This window comes from Acinonyx jubatus, chromosome D3, assembly GCF_027475565.1.
Source record: "Acinonyx jubatus isolate Ajub_Pintada_27869175 chromosome D3, VMU_Ajub_asm_v1.0, whole genome shotgun sequence".
NCBI lineage: Eukaryota > Metazoa > Chordata > Mammalia > Carnivora > Felidae > Acinonyx > Acinonyx jubatus.
In genome coordinates this window covers 9,796,992-9,819,475 of record NC_069392.1, presented here as the reverse complement: position 1 = coordinate 9,819,475, position 22,484 = coordinate 9,796,992, and the positions used below count along the sequence as shown (strand labels likewise).

At 43.8% G+C, this 22,484-nt stretch overlaps 1 protein-coding gene across 10 annotated transcripts in view; it reads left to right on the top strand.

Moving 5' to 3' along the window:
- Positions 1-22,484, top strand: part of HECTD4 (HECT domain E3 ubiquitin protein ligase 4) — a 189,407-nt gene that overhangs the window by 115,766 nt on the left and 51,157 nt on the right. For 7 of the 10 annotated variants that reach the window (XM_053206225.1, XM_053206226.1, XM_053206224.1 and 4 more), the window contains 20 exons: positions 937-1,129; positions 1,873-1,977; positions 2,476-2,564; positions 2,936-3,111; positions 5,221-5,356; positions 5,468-5,609; positions 5,710-5,876; positions 8,818-8,964; positions 9,559-9,743; positions 11,799-11,952; positions 12,882-13,162; positions 13,382-13,571; positions 13,697-13,771; positions 14,600-14,681; positions 16,351-16,553; positions 17,206-17,341; positions 18,395-18,577; positions 19,063-19,227; positions 19,622-19,791; positions 20,704-20,819. In XM_053206225.1, coding sequence (XP_053062200.1) covers positions 937-1,129; positions 1,873-1,977; positions 2,476-2,564; positions 2,936-3,111; positions 5,221-5,356; positions 5,468-5,609; positions 5,710-5,876; positions 8,818-8,964; positions 9,559-9,743; positions 11,799-11,952; positions 12,882-13,162; positions 13,382-13,571; positions 13,697-13,771; positions 14,600-14,681; positions 16,351-16,553; positions 17,206-17,341; positions 18,395-18,577; positions 19,063-19,227; positions 19,622-19,791; positions 20,704-20,819 — 3,095 coding nt within the window. The remainder of the gene's footprint in view (positions 1-936; positions 1,130-1,872; positions 1,978-2,475; positions 2,565-2,935; positions 3,112-5,220; positions 5,357-5,467; positions 5,610-5,709; positions 5,877-8,817; positions 8,965-9,558; positions 9,744-11,798; positions 11,953-12,881; positions 13,163-13,381; positions 13,572-13,696; positions 13,772-14,599; positions 14,682-16,350; positions 16,554-17,205; positions 17,342-18,394; positions 18,578-19,062; positions 19,228-19,621; positions 19,792-20,703; positions 20,820-22,484) is intronic. The other 3 variants (XM_027043892.2, XM_027043891.2, XM_027043888.2) reach the window with 1 other exon arrangement.

The window sequence follows — 22,484 nt, the reverse complement described above, 5'->3', positions numbered from 1 at the left end:
AAAAAAAAAACTGTTTAGACAATGGAAGGTGGGGGGGGGGTAAATTTTTTATAGTCTAGCAAGTGAGCCTTTAATTGTGCATTTACTTATGAATGCTAACCAGATACTCTGGGGAGTACCCCCAGGTGGTATTCCAGGTCCTCAGGTCTCAAGGTGTGGGCCTCCAGCTAACACTGTCTGAGCGCTTATTAGTTCTGGGGCCCCATCTCATACCTAGTGGATCAGAACCTCTGAGGATGGGGCCCAGTAATCGATGTTTTGACCAGTTTTCCATAAGATTCTGAGGCATGAGAAGGTTTGACAAGTTCTAGGTTTTTCCATGGTGGTTTGACCGTCTACTCCTTGTCCTCAACTTGGGTTTCCTTAGTCCAGAGAGATGGTGAGGGGTCTTTGATGTAGAACATGAAGTTGTGCAGTTGCAAACGTCTTTGTAGTATTCTTGCTTCAAGTCTGGTGGCCTCTGCCCTGTCTTCTGAGACACGATTGCCCATTTCAGGGAGAAAAATTTTAAGAATAGTTGAAATTTAAAAAGAGAGAGACAGAAGTACCATTCATTTTCAGCCCAGCATCCAAATATCACAAGCTGTAATGGTGCATAAATGGTGCTAAAGATCTTTTTTTTTTTTTTAATCCTTAGACCTATTCGAGCTTTAATACGATTCCAACACAAAATATACAAATTATAGAAAATGAAGTCTCTTTAATTTTGACTTTCATTTTATCAGCTGAAGTCAGTTTTGTCAGTTAAACAGTAAATTACTGCCAACTTGATATGAAAGCCGTCATAATGTCGTGCCTCTTTATTGTAATAAAGAAGGTGTGGTTTAATGTATTTAATATATTTAAATCAAAGCCTACACCCTCCAACCGATTGAATATGGGATTGGTAATTTGAGAGCATGGCATATACTTGACTCATTTCCTTCGTAATCACAGAGAAGTAATTCAGCCCGATGTGATGGAGGAAATGGTGGTCTCCTGTGTTATTAAGCACTTGAATTTGGTCGATGCACTGCAGTCCCTAATAAATTTCCAGTATCAAGAAGAACATGCTGAGGAATATGACTTACTGTGTAAAATTATGGGAGAGACCTTCAAGAAACTCAATGCCATGGAGAGACAGCTGCAGGTAAGTGAAGGCGAAAGCACTTAGATTTCTCCTACAACTGTTGGAAATAATTTCTTTCCTGGAAATGTAATGAAGTTTTTAAAAAAATTGTTCTTAATGTTTGTTTATTTTTGAGAGAGAGAGAGAGAGAATCCAAAGCAGGCTTGGAGCTGTCAACACGGAACCTGACACAGAGCTTGAGCTCAGGAGCCATGAGATTGTGACTGGAGCCAAAGTCAGACGCTTAAGTGACTGAGCCACCCAGGTGCCCCTGTAATGAAGTTCTAAAAGGGACCTGAGGGGCATGTGGGTGGCTCCGTTGGTTAAGCACCTGATTCTTATTCTCCCTCTCAGGTCTTGATCTCAGGGCTGTGAGTTGAGGCCCCACATTGGGCTCCATGCTGGGCATAAAGCCTACTTTAAAAAAAAAAAAAAGGGGGGGGGGCGCCTGGGTGGCGCAGTTGGTTAAGCGTCCGACTTCAGCTCAGGTCACGATCTCGCGGTCCGGTGAGTTCGAGCCCCGCGTCAGGCTCTGGGCTGATGGCTCAGAGCCTGGAGCCTGTTTCTGATTCTGTGTCTCCCTCTCTCTCTACCCCTCCCCCGTTCATGCTCTCTCTCTGTCCCAAAAATAAATAAACGTTAAAAAAAAAAAGTGACCTGAAGTTTTGAAACATTAGGACTAAGATTTCCAAATTTGCAGATAGCACTGGTTTTTGTTTTGTACCTATTCTCGCATTGTTTTATTTTTTAAATGTACCTATTAGAGTGTTGCAGAATTGGAACAGAAATGGCAAAGTGAGGTTGATGACGCCATGCAGGGGAAGCTGGAGAACAACATGCCCTTCTTCTATGATTACCATTTTAATGAGGTGAGCAAGTTATAGGCTTGATCACTGGGGCTTTGGTATTTACAGTGCAAAGGTATATATCATGTATGTGTAGAGACCAAATAATGATTCTTGTTAAGATGTCGCACACACCAAAATGTATCCATTCTTGACAGAGATTAAATAAGATTGATTAGATCAACATATCAATGATACAAATAATAAATTATTCATTAGGCTGTTCTTAACTGATTAATAGTTTTATCAGGAAGTTACCAGCGTTGTCAAATTTTGCTTCTAAGCCTTCAAAAACAAAAGGCGGTTATAGGTACTGGAGAAGTCCCCGGAAAGTAGTCAATGCCATCTGTAATCATTAAAATATCAAATAATTACTTACAAATGTGCTCTGGCGTACAAATATGGACCAGAGGTGGTGGGTTTTCCCCCCCCCTGAAATTCTCTGTTCCTTTTAACATGAACGGTAAAACTCAGTTTTTGCAGATCCTGCCTACCATCTTTTCTTGATTTTTCCTTCTTTAGAACAAAATGAAAGAACTAGAACTTCTGTGTTCAATGAAGGAAGTCTCCTTTGATGGAAATGATCTTGAAAACATGGTCCTATCACTGAGGTTAGTGATGTTAATAACTACACAAAGCTAATTTACTACTGTGATGCTTACACTGTGATGACGTATACTCTTAGGAGATACTTTTTAAAAATCTGATGCATTCACTGAATATTTGAGTTGGAACTCAGTTTATAAACATGGAAATTTTTAGCTTAGCCTTCAGAAGTCAGCATAGGTGCATCTGAAACTGGGCAAAGGGAGCTGACACTGGTCTGTTGACAAGGCTGCTCCTTTTTGATAGGGAAGGGGAGCGATGTTTCTCAGCTTTCTTTGGCTTGGTCTCCCCCTATCTTCTCGTATCCTTATAATTACGAAACTTGGGTTTCGGTGAAGCTGAGAACGACTAAATGCACATTAGCCTTTCCTTCCAGGGAGAAGTTCCTACAAGAAGTGAATTCTCTTACTCAGAAACCGTCGCACCCACTGGCTAAAACGAAGACGTTAGTCAAGAGTTTGATGAACCGAGCCGAGCTGCTGTTACATGTCACCATTGCGGCCCAGTCCGGCCTCACAAGAAGCATCTCGGGGACCCCTGCAGAAACTCCGGGTACAAAGCCAGCCCTGCACGGGCTCTCTGCACTAGCCCGTTTGTAGAAAATACAAACCAGCTCCTTAAAGAGAAATCACTCTTGTGTTCTCATAGGAAGGAGAAAAAGAAATTTCAGCATTTTTTTATTCTACCTTTTACTTTCTCATCGAATTCATGTGGTGGCTTGTGAGTCCGTCTGAGCGTCAGGTGTGCCTCCTCACCTGCCTTACTCGGTGTTTCTTGGGAGCATCTTGGGAGCCCAGTAACGTGGATTTTTAGTTTTGGGCTTGTCGCTTTCATAGTAATGTGCATAATTAGTGAACATTATGAATCTTGTAATGCATCACATTTTCCTCTTAAAGCCGAGTTTATATTGCACATTTAGTCATTATGTGGAACCTTCTAACATCAGTTTCACTATTTTTTTTTCCTGGTCACGTTTTAATTGTTAGCCTGAAAGGACATTCCTCAGGAAAATCAATGAGTCTTCTTTCTTAAGCCTGATCCCCAACACTGGGCATAGCCTATAATGACCAGTGTTACTACTTCCTTTTTTTTTTTTTTTTAATTTTTTTTTTTTAATGTTTCTTTATTTTTGAGAGAGACAGAGACAGAATGTGAGTGGGTTAGGGACAGAGAGAGAGGGAGGCACAGAATCCGAAGCAGGCGCCAGGCTCCGAGCTGTCAGCACAGAGCCCGATGTGGGGCCCGAACCCATGAGCTGTGAGATCATGACCTGAGCCGCAGTCGGATGCTCAACCGACTGAGCCACCCAGGCGCCCCGACAAGTGTTATTTCTTACCTTGAGAGAGAGGATGAATAAACAGGAGACTCTGTTATCTAACCCGATGGACCCTGCCAAGCAAGCAAACTGTTTTCATCCCAGCTGATGGGCCCAGGGCTCCCCTCACATGGGAGAGAAGTCCAGGGTGACTCAGGTTTCTGACCCCCTAGTGAAAGGGTACTGTTGGCTGAGAACATCCGGGGACATGTACCAGGGTGTGCAGTGTGATCACATACTGAGACGGTGTGCTGACCACGTCCTTAGTCACACTGAGCTTTGGTTAATTCAAGGTCCTATAGAAAGACATAACCACCCAGTAAGGCTGATGATGCTTTCCAAGAGGTTCTTTCCATCAGAGATCATGAACCAATAGTTTGCTGAGCAATAACATCTTCAAAAACTATTTTTTAAGACTGAAGCTGTCTAACCATTCTTTTTTAAATAATTTTTTAATGTTTTATTTATTTGGGGGGGGGGTGGGGAGGGAGAGAGAATGAGTGGGGGAAGGGCAGAGAGAGAGGGAGACAGAATCTGCATCAGGCTCCAGGCTCTGGACTGTCAGCACAGAGCCTGAGATGGGGCTCGAACTCATGAACCATGAGATCATGACCTGAGCTGAAGTCAGACACTTACCCGACTGAGCCATCCAGGTGCTCGTAACCATTCTTAAGACCAATTCAAAATAACCTTGACTTTTTTTTTTTTCTTAGATGATCTTAATATGTAGTTTTGTCATCTTCCATTAAATATTCTTTTATAATACAACTAGTTTCCTGGATAGCGTTAAGGAGTGTATTTTAGAGGAAGGGCCAGTCGGATTCTAGCTCAGGTGTGATGTTTACTCGCACCAACTATGATCAAAGCCAAGGTACTACCAAATGTCAGTAAATCAACTGAATAAATCTGGGATTAAAGGGGGAACAAAGGCTGTCTCTGAAAAAAAAAAACAAAACGGTATTTGGATTTATTTCAGTTAAGAAATTTTTTATTCTAGAAATTACTGTCTCTGTCCTCTCTGCCTTTTTAGAACGCTTATATGAAGGTGAACATTGAGAGTTTATGAAATTAAATGAATCTTTCAGCCTTTTTTTGAAACCCAATTTAATAAGAAAGATTCTAGTTTTTCACACTGAAATGCCTTTTTAACCCTAATATCTTGATTTTAAAGAAGGGGCCTAAAAGTCACCAGTGTGCAATGCTGGCTGGATTAGAACCTCCTAGAGAATCCTGAAGTCTCCTAGAAAGCAAAGAGTATCTTTCTTAGACTGATAGCGTAGCTGTCGTTGCTGTCCTTACAAATCGGATAACAGATACGCCAACCTTTTTATTGCTTTCTGTTTCAGCTTGTAAATCAGCTTCAGAAACAAAGGTGATATCTCATGCTGTGCGACAGCCTGTTTTTCTTCGCAGCATGTCGGCTCCTTCTGACCTGGAAATGATTGGTAATGAAGATTTGGAATTTACTCGAGCAAATCAGAGGTAAATGACTAATGGCCAAGGTTGGATTCCCACGTGAGCTGAAGACAGTCATCAAAACACGCTCCCTGAATTTCTGGTTTTGTGATCTAGCGCTGTTTTGCTTTCCCATAGGCGGCGCCATGTGACCAGCCACCGCAGCAGCTCCTTCACACTCCTGCAGTCACTGGCCATCGAGGACAGCAGGGACAAGCCCACCTACAGTGTCCTGCTGGGGCAGCTGTTTGCTTTCATCGGCACCAACCCTGACCAAGCTGTATGTCCATTTTGCTGAATACAGAGGAATACCACCTAATGGCATGGGGGCCTGTGGCAGTCAGCAAGAGTCAGGTGGACTTCCTTCTCATGTGTTTCAGGTGTCCAGCAGCAGCTTTCTTTTGGCTGCACAGACGAGGTGGCGGAGGGGAAATACTCGCAAGCAGGCCCTAGTGCACATGCGGGAATTGCTGACGGCTGCTGTGCGCGTCGGGGGTGTGACGCACCTCGTGGGTCCAGTGACGATGGTCCTTCAGGGAGGACCCAGGTCAGTTGTTTCTATTAGTTCATACCATCCTGTCTGGAGTGTGCAAGAGGCATTCCAAAGATTATTCATGAGGCCATATTTTAGACGGGTATTTGCTAACGTTTTCCCCTAAAACAATATCTTTATTTTTATTTTTGTAAAAGTATTCCACAATTTTTTTTAACAATTGCAGCATGTGTAACAAAGTAAAAGTCCCTTTATTCCTCCTCTTCTAAATTCCACCCTGTTAACTAAGAGCTTGTTGTATCAACTACACACACATAAATGGCTGTTTCTCCTTGTACACAGAAGTATGTATGTGTGTGATTTTTTTTCCCCTTAATTCAGATTATATTATACTACAATAGAACACTGCCATGAGAATTGTTTTGCTCATATATGTTGGATATATCTCTTCTCATGTCATTACTTCAAGATCTGCTTTATAGTTAAAAAAATTTTTTTTAATGTTTATTTTTTAAGGGGGGGGGGAGGGGCAGAGAATGGGAGGCACAGAATCCGAAGCAGGCTTCAGGCTCCGATCCGTCAGCACAAAGCCTGACACGGGGCTTGAGCTCACGAACTGTGAGATCATGACCTGAGACAAAGTCCGATGCTTAACCAACTGAGCCACCCAGGCGCCCAACTTTATAGTTTCTTTTTAAAGTTTGTTTTGAGAGAGAGAAAGCACCTGCATGAGTGGGGAGGGGCAGAAAGAGAGAGAGAATCCCAAGAAGACTGCACTGTCAGCGCAGAGCCCAACATGGGGCTCGATCCCACAAACCGTGAGATGCATGACCTGAGCCAAAATCCAGAGTCAGATGCTTAACTGGCTGAGCCACCCAGGCACCCCTGCTTTATCATTTTTAAGAACTTCATGGACCTCTGTTATATGGATGGCTATGTCTTATTTAACTCATCCCCTTCTGGTGGACACATGGTTCATTTTCTCTTACTCTCCTTCATTTTTTCTGTTTTATTTTTGCATTAATAGCAGTGATGTAGTAACATTCTTACACCTATATTTTTGTGTACTTTTGTGCTTATTTTACTGGATCAATTTCTTTTAAAATTTGTTTTTTAATGTTTATTTTTGAGAGAGAGAGCACGTGCCAATGGGGGAAGGGTAGAGAGAGGGAGACACAGTATCCGAAGCAGACTCCAGGCTCTGAGTTGTCAGCACAGAGCCCGATGCAGGGCTCGATGTCACAAACCTCGAGATCGTGACCTGAGCCACCCAGGCGCCCCTTGGCGAAATTAATTTCTAAAAACCTAGTCGTAGATAAGAACTTTGAAGAACATTTTGTATTTGTGAGGAGTTTTTCTATACTGTTCCCTACTGGGCTTCAAAGATCTTCAGATAGAAATAGAAAAGGCATTTGTCTACAGATCCTAGAGTAGATGCTTGGGGCTGCTTGTGTCTCCTGACAGCTCTTTGAGGAGTTCTGGCCAATAAGCAGGGGTCGGTGGCTGGAGCAAAATGTGTTAACTAGCAAGAGCCCGCATGACTATCTTGAGAAATTTCTGTGTCCATCAGGAGAGGCCAAGTTATTCTTTGGAAGCAAAACCCTCCCAAATCTCCGTGTTTACAAAACAAAACTTCAGTGCTTGCTCATGTCCAGCGCAGGTGCGCCCCAGCCTGTGATACTCCCAGGAGCCCAGTAGAGGAGGCGACTGCTGTCTCAAAAGCTGTCTGTCCCCTTGTCAGAGCTCTGGCTTATTGGCCAGGCTGGTCACATGCTCATCCAACCAAAGGGAAGCCACAAGGCACAGTGAGTAGCACTGGCTACCACAGCTTACTTCCAGAATAATTTTTCTTATCCATTTTTTTTAACATTTATTTATTTTTGAGACAGAGAGCATGAATGGGGGAGGGTCAGAGAGGGGGACACAGAATCTGAAACAGGCTCCAGGCTCTGAGCTGTCAGCACAGAGCCCGACGTGGGGCTCGAACCCACGGACCGCGAGATCATGACCTGAGCCCAAGTCAGACGCTTCACCGACTGAGCCACCCTGGCGCCCCATCCAGAATAATTTCTCCACAACGCTGGCAGCATTATTCCTTTTTCCGTCAATTGTTAATGTCATAGGTCAAACATTTGAAAAAATGCAGAAAATCCCAAAGTGTAAAGTAGAAAATCACCTGTAAATCCAGCATCTCAAGATAAAACCTGTTAACACTCTAGTGTTTTTGTTCTGTCTTTATTCTAACCATAGATCCCTCCTGTATGTCTCTAGTGGCTGTGTAGCCACTGCATCGTATTCCCGAACCTTTATTTATGGCTCAATCCCTACTTTTCAACCTTAGGTTTTATTTATTTTTGTTATTATAAACAGTATTCTATGGCCTATCTTTGTAGATGAATCCGGATAGTTCCAGTTTTCAACTAATATGAATTGCTGTAGAATCACCCCCAGGTCGTGTTTTTACACTGGGAAAGTCTTAGTTCATATCAATTGGATTCTCAGACTCTGCTAATAATCACAGTGTGAACTTGACAAGGACACTTAGCTAATCTATTTGGGCCTTGATTTTCTCATGAGTACAATTATGTTTACAGAATTCAGTGCTGCATAGGATATTGCAGGCCTGTTTCAAATGGTTTCATTATTAAATACGTTTGGGAAATGTTGGGTGCCATTCTCTTGCTCTTAGAGTTATTGTGGACCTTAACCTTGTAAGGCTCCGAGTAGTCCTACAGTAGAGAACCCTGCTTGACTTGACTTAGCCTAGGATTCCCCAGACTTCTCTAGAGCATGGGCATTGTGTTTGAGGCAACTTAAGAAATGCTGCCTAACAGTCTTCTGTGGTCCTGCAGTCTGGGAAACACTGGTGATCTCTAACATCCCTTCAGTTTGGGATTCATCTAGACACTCTTGGATTTCTCAGAACGTGCCTGCTCTTATGTTCACGGTCACTTGCCATGGCTCAGGAAGCCTGCACTTTGGTTCTGTTTCATAGAATTGAAGAATTAACCTGTGGTGGGATGGTCGAGCAGGTCCAGGAAGCCTTTGGCGAGACCATGACCTCTGTGGTTTCTCTGTGTGCTCGTTACCCTATCGCATGTGCAAATAGCATCGGACTCTTGTGTACCATACCTTACACCAGGTAAGCAAGGCTTTTTACTGTGGGTGAATTGCATTGCAGTGTAGTTGCTTAAATAAAAATACTTCTAAATTAAGAAATACCCTGGGTTTTTTTTTGCTTTGATTATCCAGTGACACTATCACTGTGATTAAATGAGTTTACCTCCTGACAGACACCTAGCGTTTCTATGTAAATTCCATATTATTGAATTCCTACATGATCAAAAGCGGCCAATAGGGATTATATCACATGGTCAAAAAGTAGAGGTTTGAAGGAAAGAAAAAGGCCTCTAGGAAATTATTTAATATGTTCAGCAAAAATTTTTTTGCAAATGCACATTTATTTTCTCAGTACCCTTATGAATCCCCTCGTGATAAAATATACAACTTTTTTTCCGTTATAGCAACCTTCTGTTTTTACTTGGCTGTTCTATATGAACAAGCCAGAACTTGAAGTTTCTTATTTATGAAGGAAATCCTCACCGTAAAGAAGTACTTTTGTGTTTGGTTATATGTGGCGGTAAAGAATGATACCGGCATGTTTTCTGCCCCTTGATAACCAACCTGAGGGTTGGTCAGTTATGTTTATTTCATGTACCCTTCCTGCCTGGCCCAGGAGTGAAGAGAAGTGCCTGGTTCGCAGTGGCCTTGTGCAGCTCATGGACCGACTGTGTAGCTTGAGCAGTCAGACGGAGTCCGGCTCCAGTGAGAAACAAACCAAGAAACAGAAGGTAGCCACCATGGCCTGGGCAGCGTTCCAGGTGCTTGCCAACCGCTGCGTTGAGTGGGAAAAAGAAGAAGGTAAGAAGCAGGATCCTGTTTTAGAATTCATTGATTTCTTCTGTTGATGTGTTTATTTAATTATGGGTTTAATCAATTAATGATTTCAGGAGAGCCTCTTCGTCAGCACGGTTCTCTGGAAATTTATGGCTACACTGACGTTAAATAATAGCTTAGAGGGCATTGTGCTAAATGAAATAAGCCAGACACAGAAAGACAAGTACTGAATGATCTTGCTTATATGTGAAATCTAAAAAAGCCAAACTCCTGTGGGGCGCCTGGGTGGCTCAGTCGGTTGAGCATCTGACTTCAGCTCAGGTCATGATCTCACATTCTGTGAGTTCGAGCCCCATGTCGGGCTCTGTGCTGACAGCTCAGAGCCTGGAGACGGCTTCAGATTCTGTGTCTCCCTCTCTCTACACCTGCCTGACTTGCACTCTGTCTCTCTCTCTCTCTCTCTCTCAAAAATAATAAACATTAAAAAAAAATTTTTAAGTAAAAAGAAAAAAGCCAAACTCCTAGAAACCAGGAGTAGAATGGTGGCTGCTAAGAATTTTAGGAGGAGGGGGAAATGGGAGGATGTAGGTCAGAGGGTCAAACTTCCAGTTACAAAGTGAATAAGTTCTACACACACAAACACACACACACAGGTAATTAGTGAGCTGGTGGATATATTAACTAGATTGCCGTAATCCTTTCAGAGTATATATACATATCTATATCTATAATCATGTAGACCTTCTAAAAAATGCACATTGAACCACCTAAATTGTATACGACTTGTATTTGTCAGTCATACCTCAGTAAAGCTGTGGCTGGGGAGGTGGGGGGATGGGGAATGATAATCACCTGAAAGAGTACAGTAAGCCAGGAAATTGAAAAGATACCTCATTTCCTTTTTGTCAATTCTGCTAACAGTCTCCAAATAAATACTCTTATGAAATGGTTTAGTTGCATTTTCAAGTGCCATTTCCAAATTCTGTTTTTACCAATCCAGTTGAAAAAGTGAAGTTGAATATCCCATAATATCCCAGGCCTGCGTATACAGCTTGTTGACTTCTCTATTTATTCATTCACTGTGCACTTTATTGTCGAGAGCCAGGCGTAAGATGAACAAGACTTTGACTGCTCTTACTCTTAAGAAATAGGGTGCAGTGGGGGAAATAGACCAATGAACAAATGATTACAGTGTGATCAGTGCCATATTTTAGGTGCATGTGAAGTGCAGAGGGAGCACAGAAACAATGTGTGTAGGCACAGGGATCCAAGACAGCAGAGAAAGTTGAGGAAATGACAGCTAATTTGTGTGGCTTTTTACAAGAGCTGCTTGGTGCGGGGAGGGGCCTCTGGATCTACAGTGAAAATGGAAAGATCCCAAAAGGTGTTTAATTGTGTTTGAGGAGAGGTAGGGTGGGAGTTTTAAAAATCAACAGGTTTTCGGGGCACCTGGGTGGTTCAGTCAGTTAAGTGTCTGACTCTTGATCTCAGCTCAGGTCTTGATCTCAGGGTCGGGAGTTCAAGTCCCATGGTGGGCTCCACGCTGGGTGTGGAGCCTACTTAAAAAAAAAAATTAGGGGCACCTGGGTGGCTCAGGCAGTTAAGCATCCAACTTCAGCTCAGGTCATGATCTCAAGGTTTGTGAGTTCAAGTCCCACATCGGGTTCTGTGCTGGCAGCTCAGAGCCTGGAGCCTGCTTCGGATTCTGTGTCTCCCTCTCTCTGTGTCCCTCCTCTGCTCACACTCTGTCTCTCAAAAATGAATGTTAAAAAATTTTTTTCAAAACAAAATAAAAATCAACAGGTTTTCATCACAGGAAGAAAATGGTGATTCTTCCCTATTAATCAAAATATGTTCCTTAGTTTTGTGTGAATTCTGTTCGGTTTATTTTGGTAGCTAATGGAATACTGAGTAGGTTAGAGAAGAGATTGGGCAAGAGGAGGGCTTTAATGCAGGGAGGCTGAGAGGGAGGATTCACCATGCCTGCAGGCTTGCCATGGCTTCCTCGGGTTCTCACCTTGCTTTTTCTTTTCTTTTATTTTTTTTCCTTTTTCTTTTTTTTTTTTTTAAACTCTGTAGGTGGCTCCACAGAGGCCGTGCACTCAGGGCTGGCCCGTCAGGTGTCCAGCCTTCTCACCAACCATCTTGCCCGAGCAACTGAGTGCTGTGGCAACCAGGCCGCCGGGAACGATGCCCTCCAGGATGTCCTTAGTCTTCTCAATGATCTCTCAAGGTATGGAAGGCCCAGCCGGAGCTGTGGGAGAAAGTGGCTTTCCTCTTGAATGATTGGGGTTCCTTTGGGTGGTGAGTGTCTTTGAAACATCTAAATTATGAGGCCATTCTGACCTGCTCCTGCTTCAAGAACAATAGAGAAGAAAAGCATTGGAAAAATAGTAGTTCCAAAGTGTGAGGGTTATTTAGGTGAATATCTGCATTATAAAATGATATCATTTACTTTAATGTTTTGCTGGCAACAGCTGCTAGCCTTTCAAGTAGATACAGTTGCATTAAGTAACCCCAAATCCTTACCCTCATTATATAGCAAGGTAAAGAATAATCAGTCAGGACCTGTAATTGACTCATGTTCTCATACTGTGTCTTCAGAAAGAAGATAATCTGTGGGGGGGGGGGGGAGGGGGTGGTTGGTTGATAACATCCTGGGTGAGTGGTGAGGTCCACAGCGGCTTGTCTACATAAGGCTGCTGTTCTTTGGTTTCTGCTCGACTTGGTTTTCTTCTCAGTGAGATGTCACAGGTTCAGCTGGGACAGATTGCAGACTGTTGAGGCTTATACAATACTGTGTGGTATCTTTGGTCTTGAAGCACTCCTTAAAAAGGAATAAAAGGTTAAACGGAAAGTCTCCTAGTTTGGATTTCAGAGTCGTAGTGCCCTGTGAATCATGCTGAACTGTAGCATCGCAATTAAGTAAACATTGGGCATCAGCAACTGCTCAGAAATGTTTCGTTTTGAGTGGTCGCTTGTGAGCCTTCATTAGATATTTACAGAAAAGCTCAGATTCAGATCTCCTTTATAAAAACACAATGCCGAATGTGTGTCTTCCTCGTGAATCCGTTTGTTCGTCCTCGTTTACGGAACTCTCACGTCTGAACTTCTACAGACCAACATGCCCAGTGTCGTGCGCCTTTTCTTCCCTCTTTCCAGGAGTCACATAGGTAAAGCCATCCTGAGCCAGCCAGCTTGTGTGTCCAAACTCCTCTCCCTGCTGCTTGACCAGCGCCCATCTCCAAAGCTCGTCCTTATCATTCTTCAGCTGTGCCGGGCGGCACTCCCGCTGATGAGCGTGGAAGACTGTGGCAACGTGGAGCTCCCACCGTGGAGCTACTCCGTTCCCTCCCTAAACAGTGAGCAGGAGGATCCCAGCGACCCAGCGTCCAAGATAGCCTCATTGCTCTTAGCAAAGCTGGCAGATTACGTGGTCCCAGGTGAGCAGCTCCTGGTCCCAGCAGGGCGCTGTGGCACCCACTTCCCGGGGCAGGCCAGACTGAGCTTTCCACGGTCTATCACCTGTAGCTGCCGCTGTGCCTCCTATGATGAGAGAGGAGGAGAAGGGAGAGGGAGGAAGAGAGACTCCAAAATCTGAGCTTGCCCTGTGCCGGGGAGCTGCACAAATAACATTGTGATTTTTCTGTTTGCTTTCAAAGGATGTCAGACAGTTCTCTCTCCAACTGCTTCTGAACCTGACACTACGTTGACGAAAACCAGTCCCAAGAGTTCCTTAAAAGGAGATAAAGATCCTGGAGAAGAGAGTGAAGCAGTGGATGGCAAGCTGTCTATCTTTATCCACAAGCGGGAAGACCAGTCGTCCCATGAGGTTCTCCAGCCGTTACTGAGGTAACTGATGATTGTAATAGCTCTGTGTCCTCAGACTCTGTAAGCCCCTTATGTACATCAACTATCTCCACCCTCTTGACAACCCTAAGAAGCAACCACTATTCCTGTCATCCCTGTTGTTACAGTGGAGAAACTGAGGCAGAGCTGAATCACAGACGCAGGCCTCTGACCGCAGAGTACAAGCTGTTATCCATGACTCGGTACTGTTTCTTCAGACCCCAACAGAGAGCAAAAGCCCTGTTGAGAATGTATTGTTTGTGCTCAGTGGAGAGTCTGCGGTGTGATTTGGGCTTCGAGAAGGAATAACGCAGGCTGGTTTTAGTTATTGGCATCTTTCAGCCATTGGTCAGTTTAAGGATACCATTGACTGTGAGGTGGAGAAATAAGAGAAACTTTTTAAAACTTTAATTCACTGAAGGTGAATGGTATGATTGCTCAACGGGAAAGTACAAATATACCTACTGTCCAAAGATTACAGACCTCCGGGGCCCTGTTAGTGGGAGCCCGGGTGATGGGAAGGCCTACCACAGCACACGAGGGAGTTGAGGACGCCTGTGTATGTCTCAGGTGGAAGACTTTTTTCCAGATAAATGATTTGATGATGGTGTCCTCCTCATAATTGGTCCCTTGTCTGCCGTCATGGCAGCTGGAAGCACTCCTGGGCTACTGTATGAACCAATAGGGCCAGGCAGGTCCTGCTAGATGTGGAAATCACCAAGAAGCATTCTTGGGCATTGCAGGATTTTAGAGTGCAAATTTGGTGAAGGAGTGTTCGGAGAGGCAGAGGAAGCTGAGTTATCAGAAACATCCAGTCATTCACACCAAGGCATCCAATTCATGCTGCAGTTAAAGTCCCCTCACTTTGGGATTTAGATCACTTCCCGAGTGCCTCCCAGGCCTTCTTGGGATCATAGGTTCGGAGTCTCGAGTTTGTTCAGCTCCGACCAGCACTAGGTTGCCCCACGGGCATGCAGTGCCACCTTGACCTTGCCCGTAAGATGGCCCCCTCTCTCTGCCTTCCCTTCTAGTAGCTCCGAAGGACGGCCCTTCCGACTTGGCACTGGCGCCAACATGGAGAAAGTTGTGAAAATGGATCGAGACATGACGAAGGTAAACCCGATACGGAAATATTTGCCCTGACAAGACCCACGATTGAAGGGCACTTACCATGCTTTCGGTTTTCAAGAGACACTTAAAAAAAAAAAAAAAAAAAAAAAAAATTTCAAGTTACCACAAGGAGGCAGGGTGAGAAATCGAAGTTACTGGCTTAACTGAAGCTGTTTCCAAGAGAACTAGTTAGAATCAATTTGTCATTAATGTTAAAATATAAAAGAGACCTCTTGGTTTTGACCTAGAAGTTTTTTCTTAGTTCTGTTAAGAAAGTTGTGCAGCCTATGGGCACCTGGGTGGCTCAGTTGCCTAAGTGTCCGACTTCAGCTCAGGTCATGATCTCACAGTCTGTGGGTTCGAGCCCACGTTAGACTCTGTGCTGACAGTTCAGAGCCTAGAGCCTGCTTTGGATTCTGTGTCTCCCTATCGCTACACCTCCCCCACTTGCCCTCTGTCTCTCTCTGTCAAAAATAAACAAACATTAAAAAAAAATTTTGCACCCTAAAACTGCAGGACACCTGGGTGGCTTAGTCAGTTGACCGTCCAACTCTTGATTTTGGCTCTTGATTTTGGCTTGGGTCATGATACCACAATCATGGGATCGAGCCCCGCATTGGGCTCCATGCTGAGTGTGGAGCCTGCTTACAATTCTGTCTCTCCCTCTGCCCCTCTCACCCGTTGCACACATGCTCTCTCTCGCTCTAAGAGTAAGAAATAAAAAATGAAGTTTTGTAGCCTAATAATACTTTAAAAGGGATCACATGTGAAAGGTTAGAAGAGTAATAGATAAGAAATAAAGACGCATAGCTCATAAAAAATAGAAAAATATGCCCACATTTACAAATTACACAACAAAGGATTAAAAATAGTAGTATATCCTTTTTCATCTGTCACACGAAGTTAAGATTGAGAATACCTGTTGCGGTCAAGATGAGAGTAAATAGTCCTTCTCAAGTATCTAGATACAACCATGCTCTTCATGTTCTGTTGATAAGAAAACAAAGTAGAATCTGTATACCCCTAAATACGGGATTGATTAAACAATTGTTATGTGTCAATTATACCTCAGTTTTTTTTTAATTTAAAAATTTAAATTCTATGCATACAATGAAATACCATACAACTATATAAAGAGCTGGGTCGATCTGTATATACTGATATCAAAACACATGATATTTTTGTTAACTGATAAAAATAAATAGAAAAACTGTGTGAAGTGAGATCCATGATTATGTATGCCAAAATTTGCATGGAAATAGGGGCGCCTGGCTGGCTCAGTTGGTTAAGTGTCCGACTTCAGCTCAGGTCATGATCTCATGGTTCGTGGGTTCGAGTCCCACGTTGGACTCTGTGCTGACTGCTCAGGGCCTGGAGCCTGCTTCGGATTCTGTGTCTCCCTCTCTCTCTGCCCCTCCACCACTCATGCTCTGTCTCTCCTCTCTCAAAAACGGATAAATATTAAAAAAAAACTGCATGGAAAGAAATCTAGAGGACTAACAATTGTGTGACTGGGTGAGGACATGGGATGTTTATGGGAAATTAACTTTCTACACATAGTATTTTGACATGTGAATTTTTAGAAATGAGCCCGGGTTGCCTTGGTAACCGGGAAGCAGGCTTTAACAGGTAAGGAAGCTGAGTGTGGTGACTGTCTCAAACCTCCCTCCAGGGCGGCTGCTGTGAAGTGATTACAGAAGAGGCCGCAGCCGCTCTTCGGAAGGCAACCAAGTGGGCACAGTCTGGCCTCATTGTCAGCGTTGGGCCACCTGTAGAGTCCATCAACCCAGAGACTGTGAGCGGACTGTCCACAGGCGACAAGAAGAAAACCGCCCAGACCTCCATTTGCCGAGAGAGGAACTCGGAGCTCGCAAGGTAGTCTTTCCCTGTCCACGTTTTTTTCAGAGCTACTTTGTAATGGACTTGTGGTTTGGGTTTTTATCGTCTGTCATCCCCTCGACCTGCCAGAAAACGAGGACTGAGGGCTTAAGATACCCAGCCGAGATTGTGGCGGGTGAATAGGGTGGCGCTGCTGGCCAAGTGGGCAGCTATAGCCAGAGGGTTGTATTTCTGAGAAAGGCCGCCACCAGGAACACCAGCTATGGCTTTTCTGAGCATTAGTAAACTCAGGTCTTACTGCCTCTGTTTCTTCCAAACGATACTTCCCACCAGCCCAACTGTATACAATAACTCTAAGGAGTAGAGAGGAGTGAGTGTTGCCTCCAACAAGTCTGCAACGTGTGCTATTCTTTCAAGCCAGGAATTAGGCGTCTTCCCTCAATCCTGATGGTTTACGCGGTTCAAGGTTGAGGTGTGTTGTTTCAGAGGATTCTTCAGCTACTGGAAGGAATATGAATGAAGTGATTTTTCTTTTCCTGATGATAATTTAGCATCACTTTTTCTCAATGAATCCACTTTTTCCTGTATAATTAGAAGTTTTTTCCATCTGATGATAACCCTAAAAGCCCCCTCATCTGCATTCTTAACCATCCCTGGGCATTGACCCTTTCCCTCCTGACGCTTGCAGGACTGACCCCGTCCGACCCTTCATCAGCGGGCACGTGGCGAACAGCATGGCCGCAGAGGTGATTGCCTTGCTTCATAGCTTGCTGATGGCACCCGAGTCAAATGCTGCTCAGATATGGACCACAACAGCAGAAAAGGTTAGCACGGTGTCACTGCCTCATCGAGGAAACGAGGAGGAAGTTTGTGTTGTGTTTCAGCATTTGAATCCTGCCTAGCAAGGGTCATATTCTAGTAAAGAGAGATTTCCCAAATTGGCCAGATAGACTGCTTAGCTGTTCTCCCACCCCCACCAACACCACATATTTGCTTTGGTTTAGTGGTTTCACCTCTGTTAATCTATGTCCCCTGTCGCTGCCAGTTCTAATTTAGCAGACCGGACTGTATTCTCAGGGAAAGAACGGAACTCCTTGTTTCTCTTTGCTTGTGTTTGATTGGTACTGACACTAGGAAATCACACAGCCTTGGTTTATTGGATTTGTTAGTGTATTTACTAAGTCCTGAGGAGGTCCCTGTGATTTATACCCCCAGACTGCTCTATCAGTAATTCATCACTACAAACAGAAGTCTAGTGTCCTAAAATCTGGGGATCTGTAATCAATTCCCATTTTCCCACTGTCATTTTTCAAGTGAGTGCCTTATAGCACGTCCTCAAAGAAAGTGGGTATTGAGATGTAGGCAGTATGCTGTGATGGTTTTCCATCAGGTTAAGATTTTGCTTTCGTTCTGGTAACAGTGTTTGTCCCATATGCTGAGGTTGTGTGTGTGCAGTCCTAATTCTATAAGGCAGATACGGCATCAGTCAATGGTCATACCTCGTAGTTACTTCATCCCTCCCATAACCGAAGTTCCTTCGGGACACGGGAGCCAGGCACTGTTACAGACACTTCATCGCTCTTAGTATCAAAAATGGCTAAAGCTTTAGGGGCGCCTGGGTGGCGCAGTCGGTTAAGCGTCCGACTTCAGCTCAGGTCACTATCTCGTGGTCCGCGAGTTCGAGCCCCGCGTCAGGCTCTGGGCTGATGGCTCAGGGCCTGGAGCCTGTTTCCGATTCTGTGTCTCCCTCTCTCTCTGCCCCTCCCCCGTTCATGCTCTGTCTCTCTCTGTCCCAAAAATAAATAAACGTTAAAAAAAAAAAAATTAAAAATGACTAAAGCTTTAACTCGTACTACATGGCTGCTTTTTCAACGTAGGTTCTGTCTCGTGCGCTGATGTACATTCCACAGTTGGGGAAATATGCAGAGAGCATTCTGGAAAACGGTAGCAGCAGTGGCAGGAAACTCGCCAAACTTCAGAGAATCGCCCGCCAGGCTGTCGCTGCACTGTGTGCTCTCGGAGGATTCAAAGAGACCATCAAGATAGGGTCTGAGGTTCAGGTAACCAGCCAGCGTTTCCCAAGTCACTGCTCTCCCCAAGTCACTGCATCCATTGATTAATTGATCATCTGTAAGATGGCATCATCCACCCGAATGGACAAAGATCCTTGTTCTTTTGAGCTAAACAAGGAATCTGAGAAACTCACGAATTCTAATCCACACTGTGCTACAGATTACTTAAATATTAGTACAGTACTATATAATGTTAACTATAATACTTGTGCCCTATGGTGTCACTAATATTTTAGAGTTGGGAGTTTGAGAGTCTGTCATCTTGTGATGACCTTGACACAGATTTTAGGGCCTATTATTTTAACTCCCATTCAGTGCATGGTACCTGCATTGTAATAAACATGCAGTAATTCCTGCATTCTTGTAATGCCAACTGACAACAGCTGCGAATTTGCTCCTCCCCGCCTGTCGCATGAGAGCGTTACGAACACCATCGTTGCTGGTCAGCAGTTCTAATCCATCGTTGTCTCTAGGTTTTAGGTAGAGGAATATCAGGAAGCATCGGAGTAGTGGCTTCTATCAATGAACAGGAAGGTATAGCTACAGTCAGATTCCCACCCATAGACTGTAGAAAGACTTCGCAAGCGTCAGACACATTGACTATTCCATTGTCTAGACTTTGTGTTCCAAGATCAGAGGTAAGGTGATTTTTAAATGCATTATCACATGTCACTGCAAATGGTAACCATACCGTAATGAGCAATATGCACATTCATAGTGCAGAGGCACAAATACCTGGTTATCTTAAATGCTACTTGGGATGTATATTTATGTATTGGGCATAATTATTTAATAGTAACATTTATGTGAAAATTTCACCTAGGTGACGAGATTCATCTCTTTGGTTAGGAATATTCCACATTGTGTTATGTTTTTAATTGTTTTGGTCTAGTTTGCTATTTTCTGTATGGTGATTTTATTTTTTTAACTGAAATTGTGAGAATTAACTCCAGATAATAATGCCCTCATTTCTTATAAACTAACTACTTGAATTTAACTTTCTGCCATGCCCCCCCCCCCCACCACCATCAGGCACTGCCTCTTCATAAACTGTCCATTACTGAGAAGGTAGTACAGGCAGTCCAGTCCATGTTGCTTCCTCAGGAGGGAAGTCTCTCTATTCATACCTCACTTCCTGCAACAGGAGATGGGTCAGCTCCTGTGATGGCAGTCGTTCGGCTCCTGGCTGAAATAAGAACAAGGTGAGCACCCAGGCCACAGAGGCGGGGCGGGGGGACTCCACTCCCGGCTTAGTGGGTCCACAGGTGAAGTCCATGCCAACGTGAGAACAGAGACCATTGTCTTGAGCTTTGTTGACTACCTTTTTGTCACATTCCCCAATTTCTGCAAGTTCTGTTGCATTGTGTAATTTTTACACTTTGAAACACTTTAGCTGTTCCCCTAAGAATATAAGTAAGCCATCAAGACGTGGTCTATGGAAAGCGTGCCTAAGGCTCCACCGCTCTGCTTTGGTAAAAGTACCTTGTTCTGTCCCGGGAATCCTTCTGCCACTCTACCTAATGTAAATGGGTTGGGCCGCATTAGCATACATCTGGTCTGTCGCTTTCCAAACCCATGATGAGAAAACTAGGGAACGCCCTCAACTGTTGGTGTCAGAAGGAAGAGTAGCGTTTTCTTGCGAATGCATTTATTTGGCACAAAACAACGGCAACAAGTTTCTCTTTTGGCGATGGGACTTCTTAGAAGGTTCTAAGATGCATTTTGAAGTAGGTGACAGATCAGCATACAGATTTTCCAAGCGTTTGGGTCCCTCTCGTTCCCAGAACACTAATACTGCCCGAGGAGCACAGATGAGGAAGCATTAAGAGATGATGCTGATTTCTCGCGTGGCACTCTGTGTCTGCATTTAGGAGAGATGGCAACCGCTTTCCCCCTCTCTGCTTGTCGGCAGTGTCAGCAGTTACTGTGGGGCACAAGGAAAGTTAGACCACTCCAGCTCAGGGGAGTGTGGAAAAAAAAAAAGCAAGAGGAATGGGGACTGTGAATCTTTTTGTAAATTACGGGACAGAATTGACTGAAATGCTTTTCACAGTTAACTTGTTAGAGAATGAACATTGATGACCTTGAAATATTGTAAATCTTTTAACATTAAGAGCATGCCTGGTCATGGCCCAGCTTTTAGAAGACAGCTTGTTTTGTGAAGAATTCATACAACAGTGTCCCGCAGCTGTTGAAGTGCTCAACTTAGTAGCCCAGGAGTGCAGTGCGGGTAAGTACCTGTGGCTTTCCTTTCCACCCGACTTTATTGAGTTTGTCAGTACATTTCCAATTTGATGATGGAATGCTAACATTTGTGTATACATGCATGAACTTACACACGCGCACACACACACACATCAAACTGCTGAGCTCTGCAGACAGCACTTATCACAACTTTTATCTCAGATGTAGAAAAGTAAACAGCTTTTACTACATGCAAAGTAGGAAATCAGCATTTTAAAAAGAAAATTTTTTTTTTATGTTTTTATTTTCTTTTTAAGAGCCAGAGAGTGCTAGCAGGGAAGGGGCAGAGAGAGAGGGAGACACAGAATCCAAAGCAGGCTCCAGGCTCTGAGCTGTCGGCACAGAACCTGACACAGGGCTCAAACTCCCGGATGGTGAGATCGTGACCTGAGCCCAAGTCAGATGCTTAACCGACTGAGCCACCCAGGTGCCCTGGAAACCAGCATTTTTAAATTTAACTTGAGGACCATGTCAGTGTCCTCCATTAATTTCATTGTATTTGTTTCCTTGCTAGAACTATCTATAAACCCATAAGGCTGCAGATACTTTCTGACCATTGTCACTGGCTACGTTTGAATTCAGTCAGGAGTTTGCACTAACATCCATCTGTGTGTGTGTGTGTGTGTGTGTGTGTTGAAAAGTTTAAACAAACACAAAAATAGGTACACTAGTATAATGAACCCTCAAGTTCAACAGTTACAACTCATAGTCCTGTTTCATTTATGCTATACCCTCCTGGATTATATTTTTAGATATCCTTTTACTCTTAAATATTTTAGTATGTGTCTCTAAAATAGACCAACTTTTTTTTTTTTAATGTTTATTTATTTTTGAGAGAGAGAGAGGGAGAGCGCAAGGATGAGTTGGGGATGGGCAGAGAGAGAGGGAGACACAGAATCGGAAGCAGGCTCCAGGCTCTGAGGTGTCAGCACAGAGCCTGACCTGGGGCTCGAACCCACGAACCATGAGATCATCACCTGATCCAAGTCAGACTCTTAACCGTTTGAGCCATCTAGTCGCCTCCCCACCACCCCCCCGACCCACCACACAACTCTTTCTTTTTTTTTTTTTAAAGTTTATTTTGAGAGAGCAAGCAAGCACAAGTGGGGGAGAGTCAGAGAGAGAGCGAGAGAGAGAATCCCAAGCGGGCTTCACACTGTCATCATGCTAGCATGGAGCCTGATGTGGGGCTCAGTCTCGTGAACCTTGAGATCATCACCTGAGCCGAAACCAAGGTTCAGACGCTTAACCGACTGAGCCATCCAGGCACCCCTAAAAAATGACCCTTAAAAAAATAACCACAATACCATTATCACATCTGAAAAATTAACAGTAGTTATTTAATATTGGTATCTGGTCAGCATTCCAGTTTCTAATTTTCTCATAAAGTCATACTTGTTTCTGTATTTGTTTGCATCAGGATCCACATAAAATTCTTACATTGTAACTTCATTGCTGCTATGTCTTTGAATTTCCTTTCAAAATCTAGATTCCCCTCATCATGTTCTTTTTTGCCTTGCAGTTTATTTTTTTGGAAGGTTTCCCACATTCTGGATTCTGTGGATTGAATCTGTGTGGTGTCATTTAATGTGTCCTCTTGTCTTCACTGGTCTTGTAAATGGGTAGTTGGCCTGGGTGTTTTTAAGGGAAG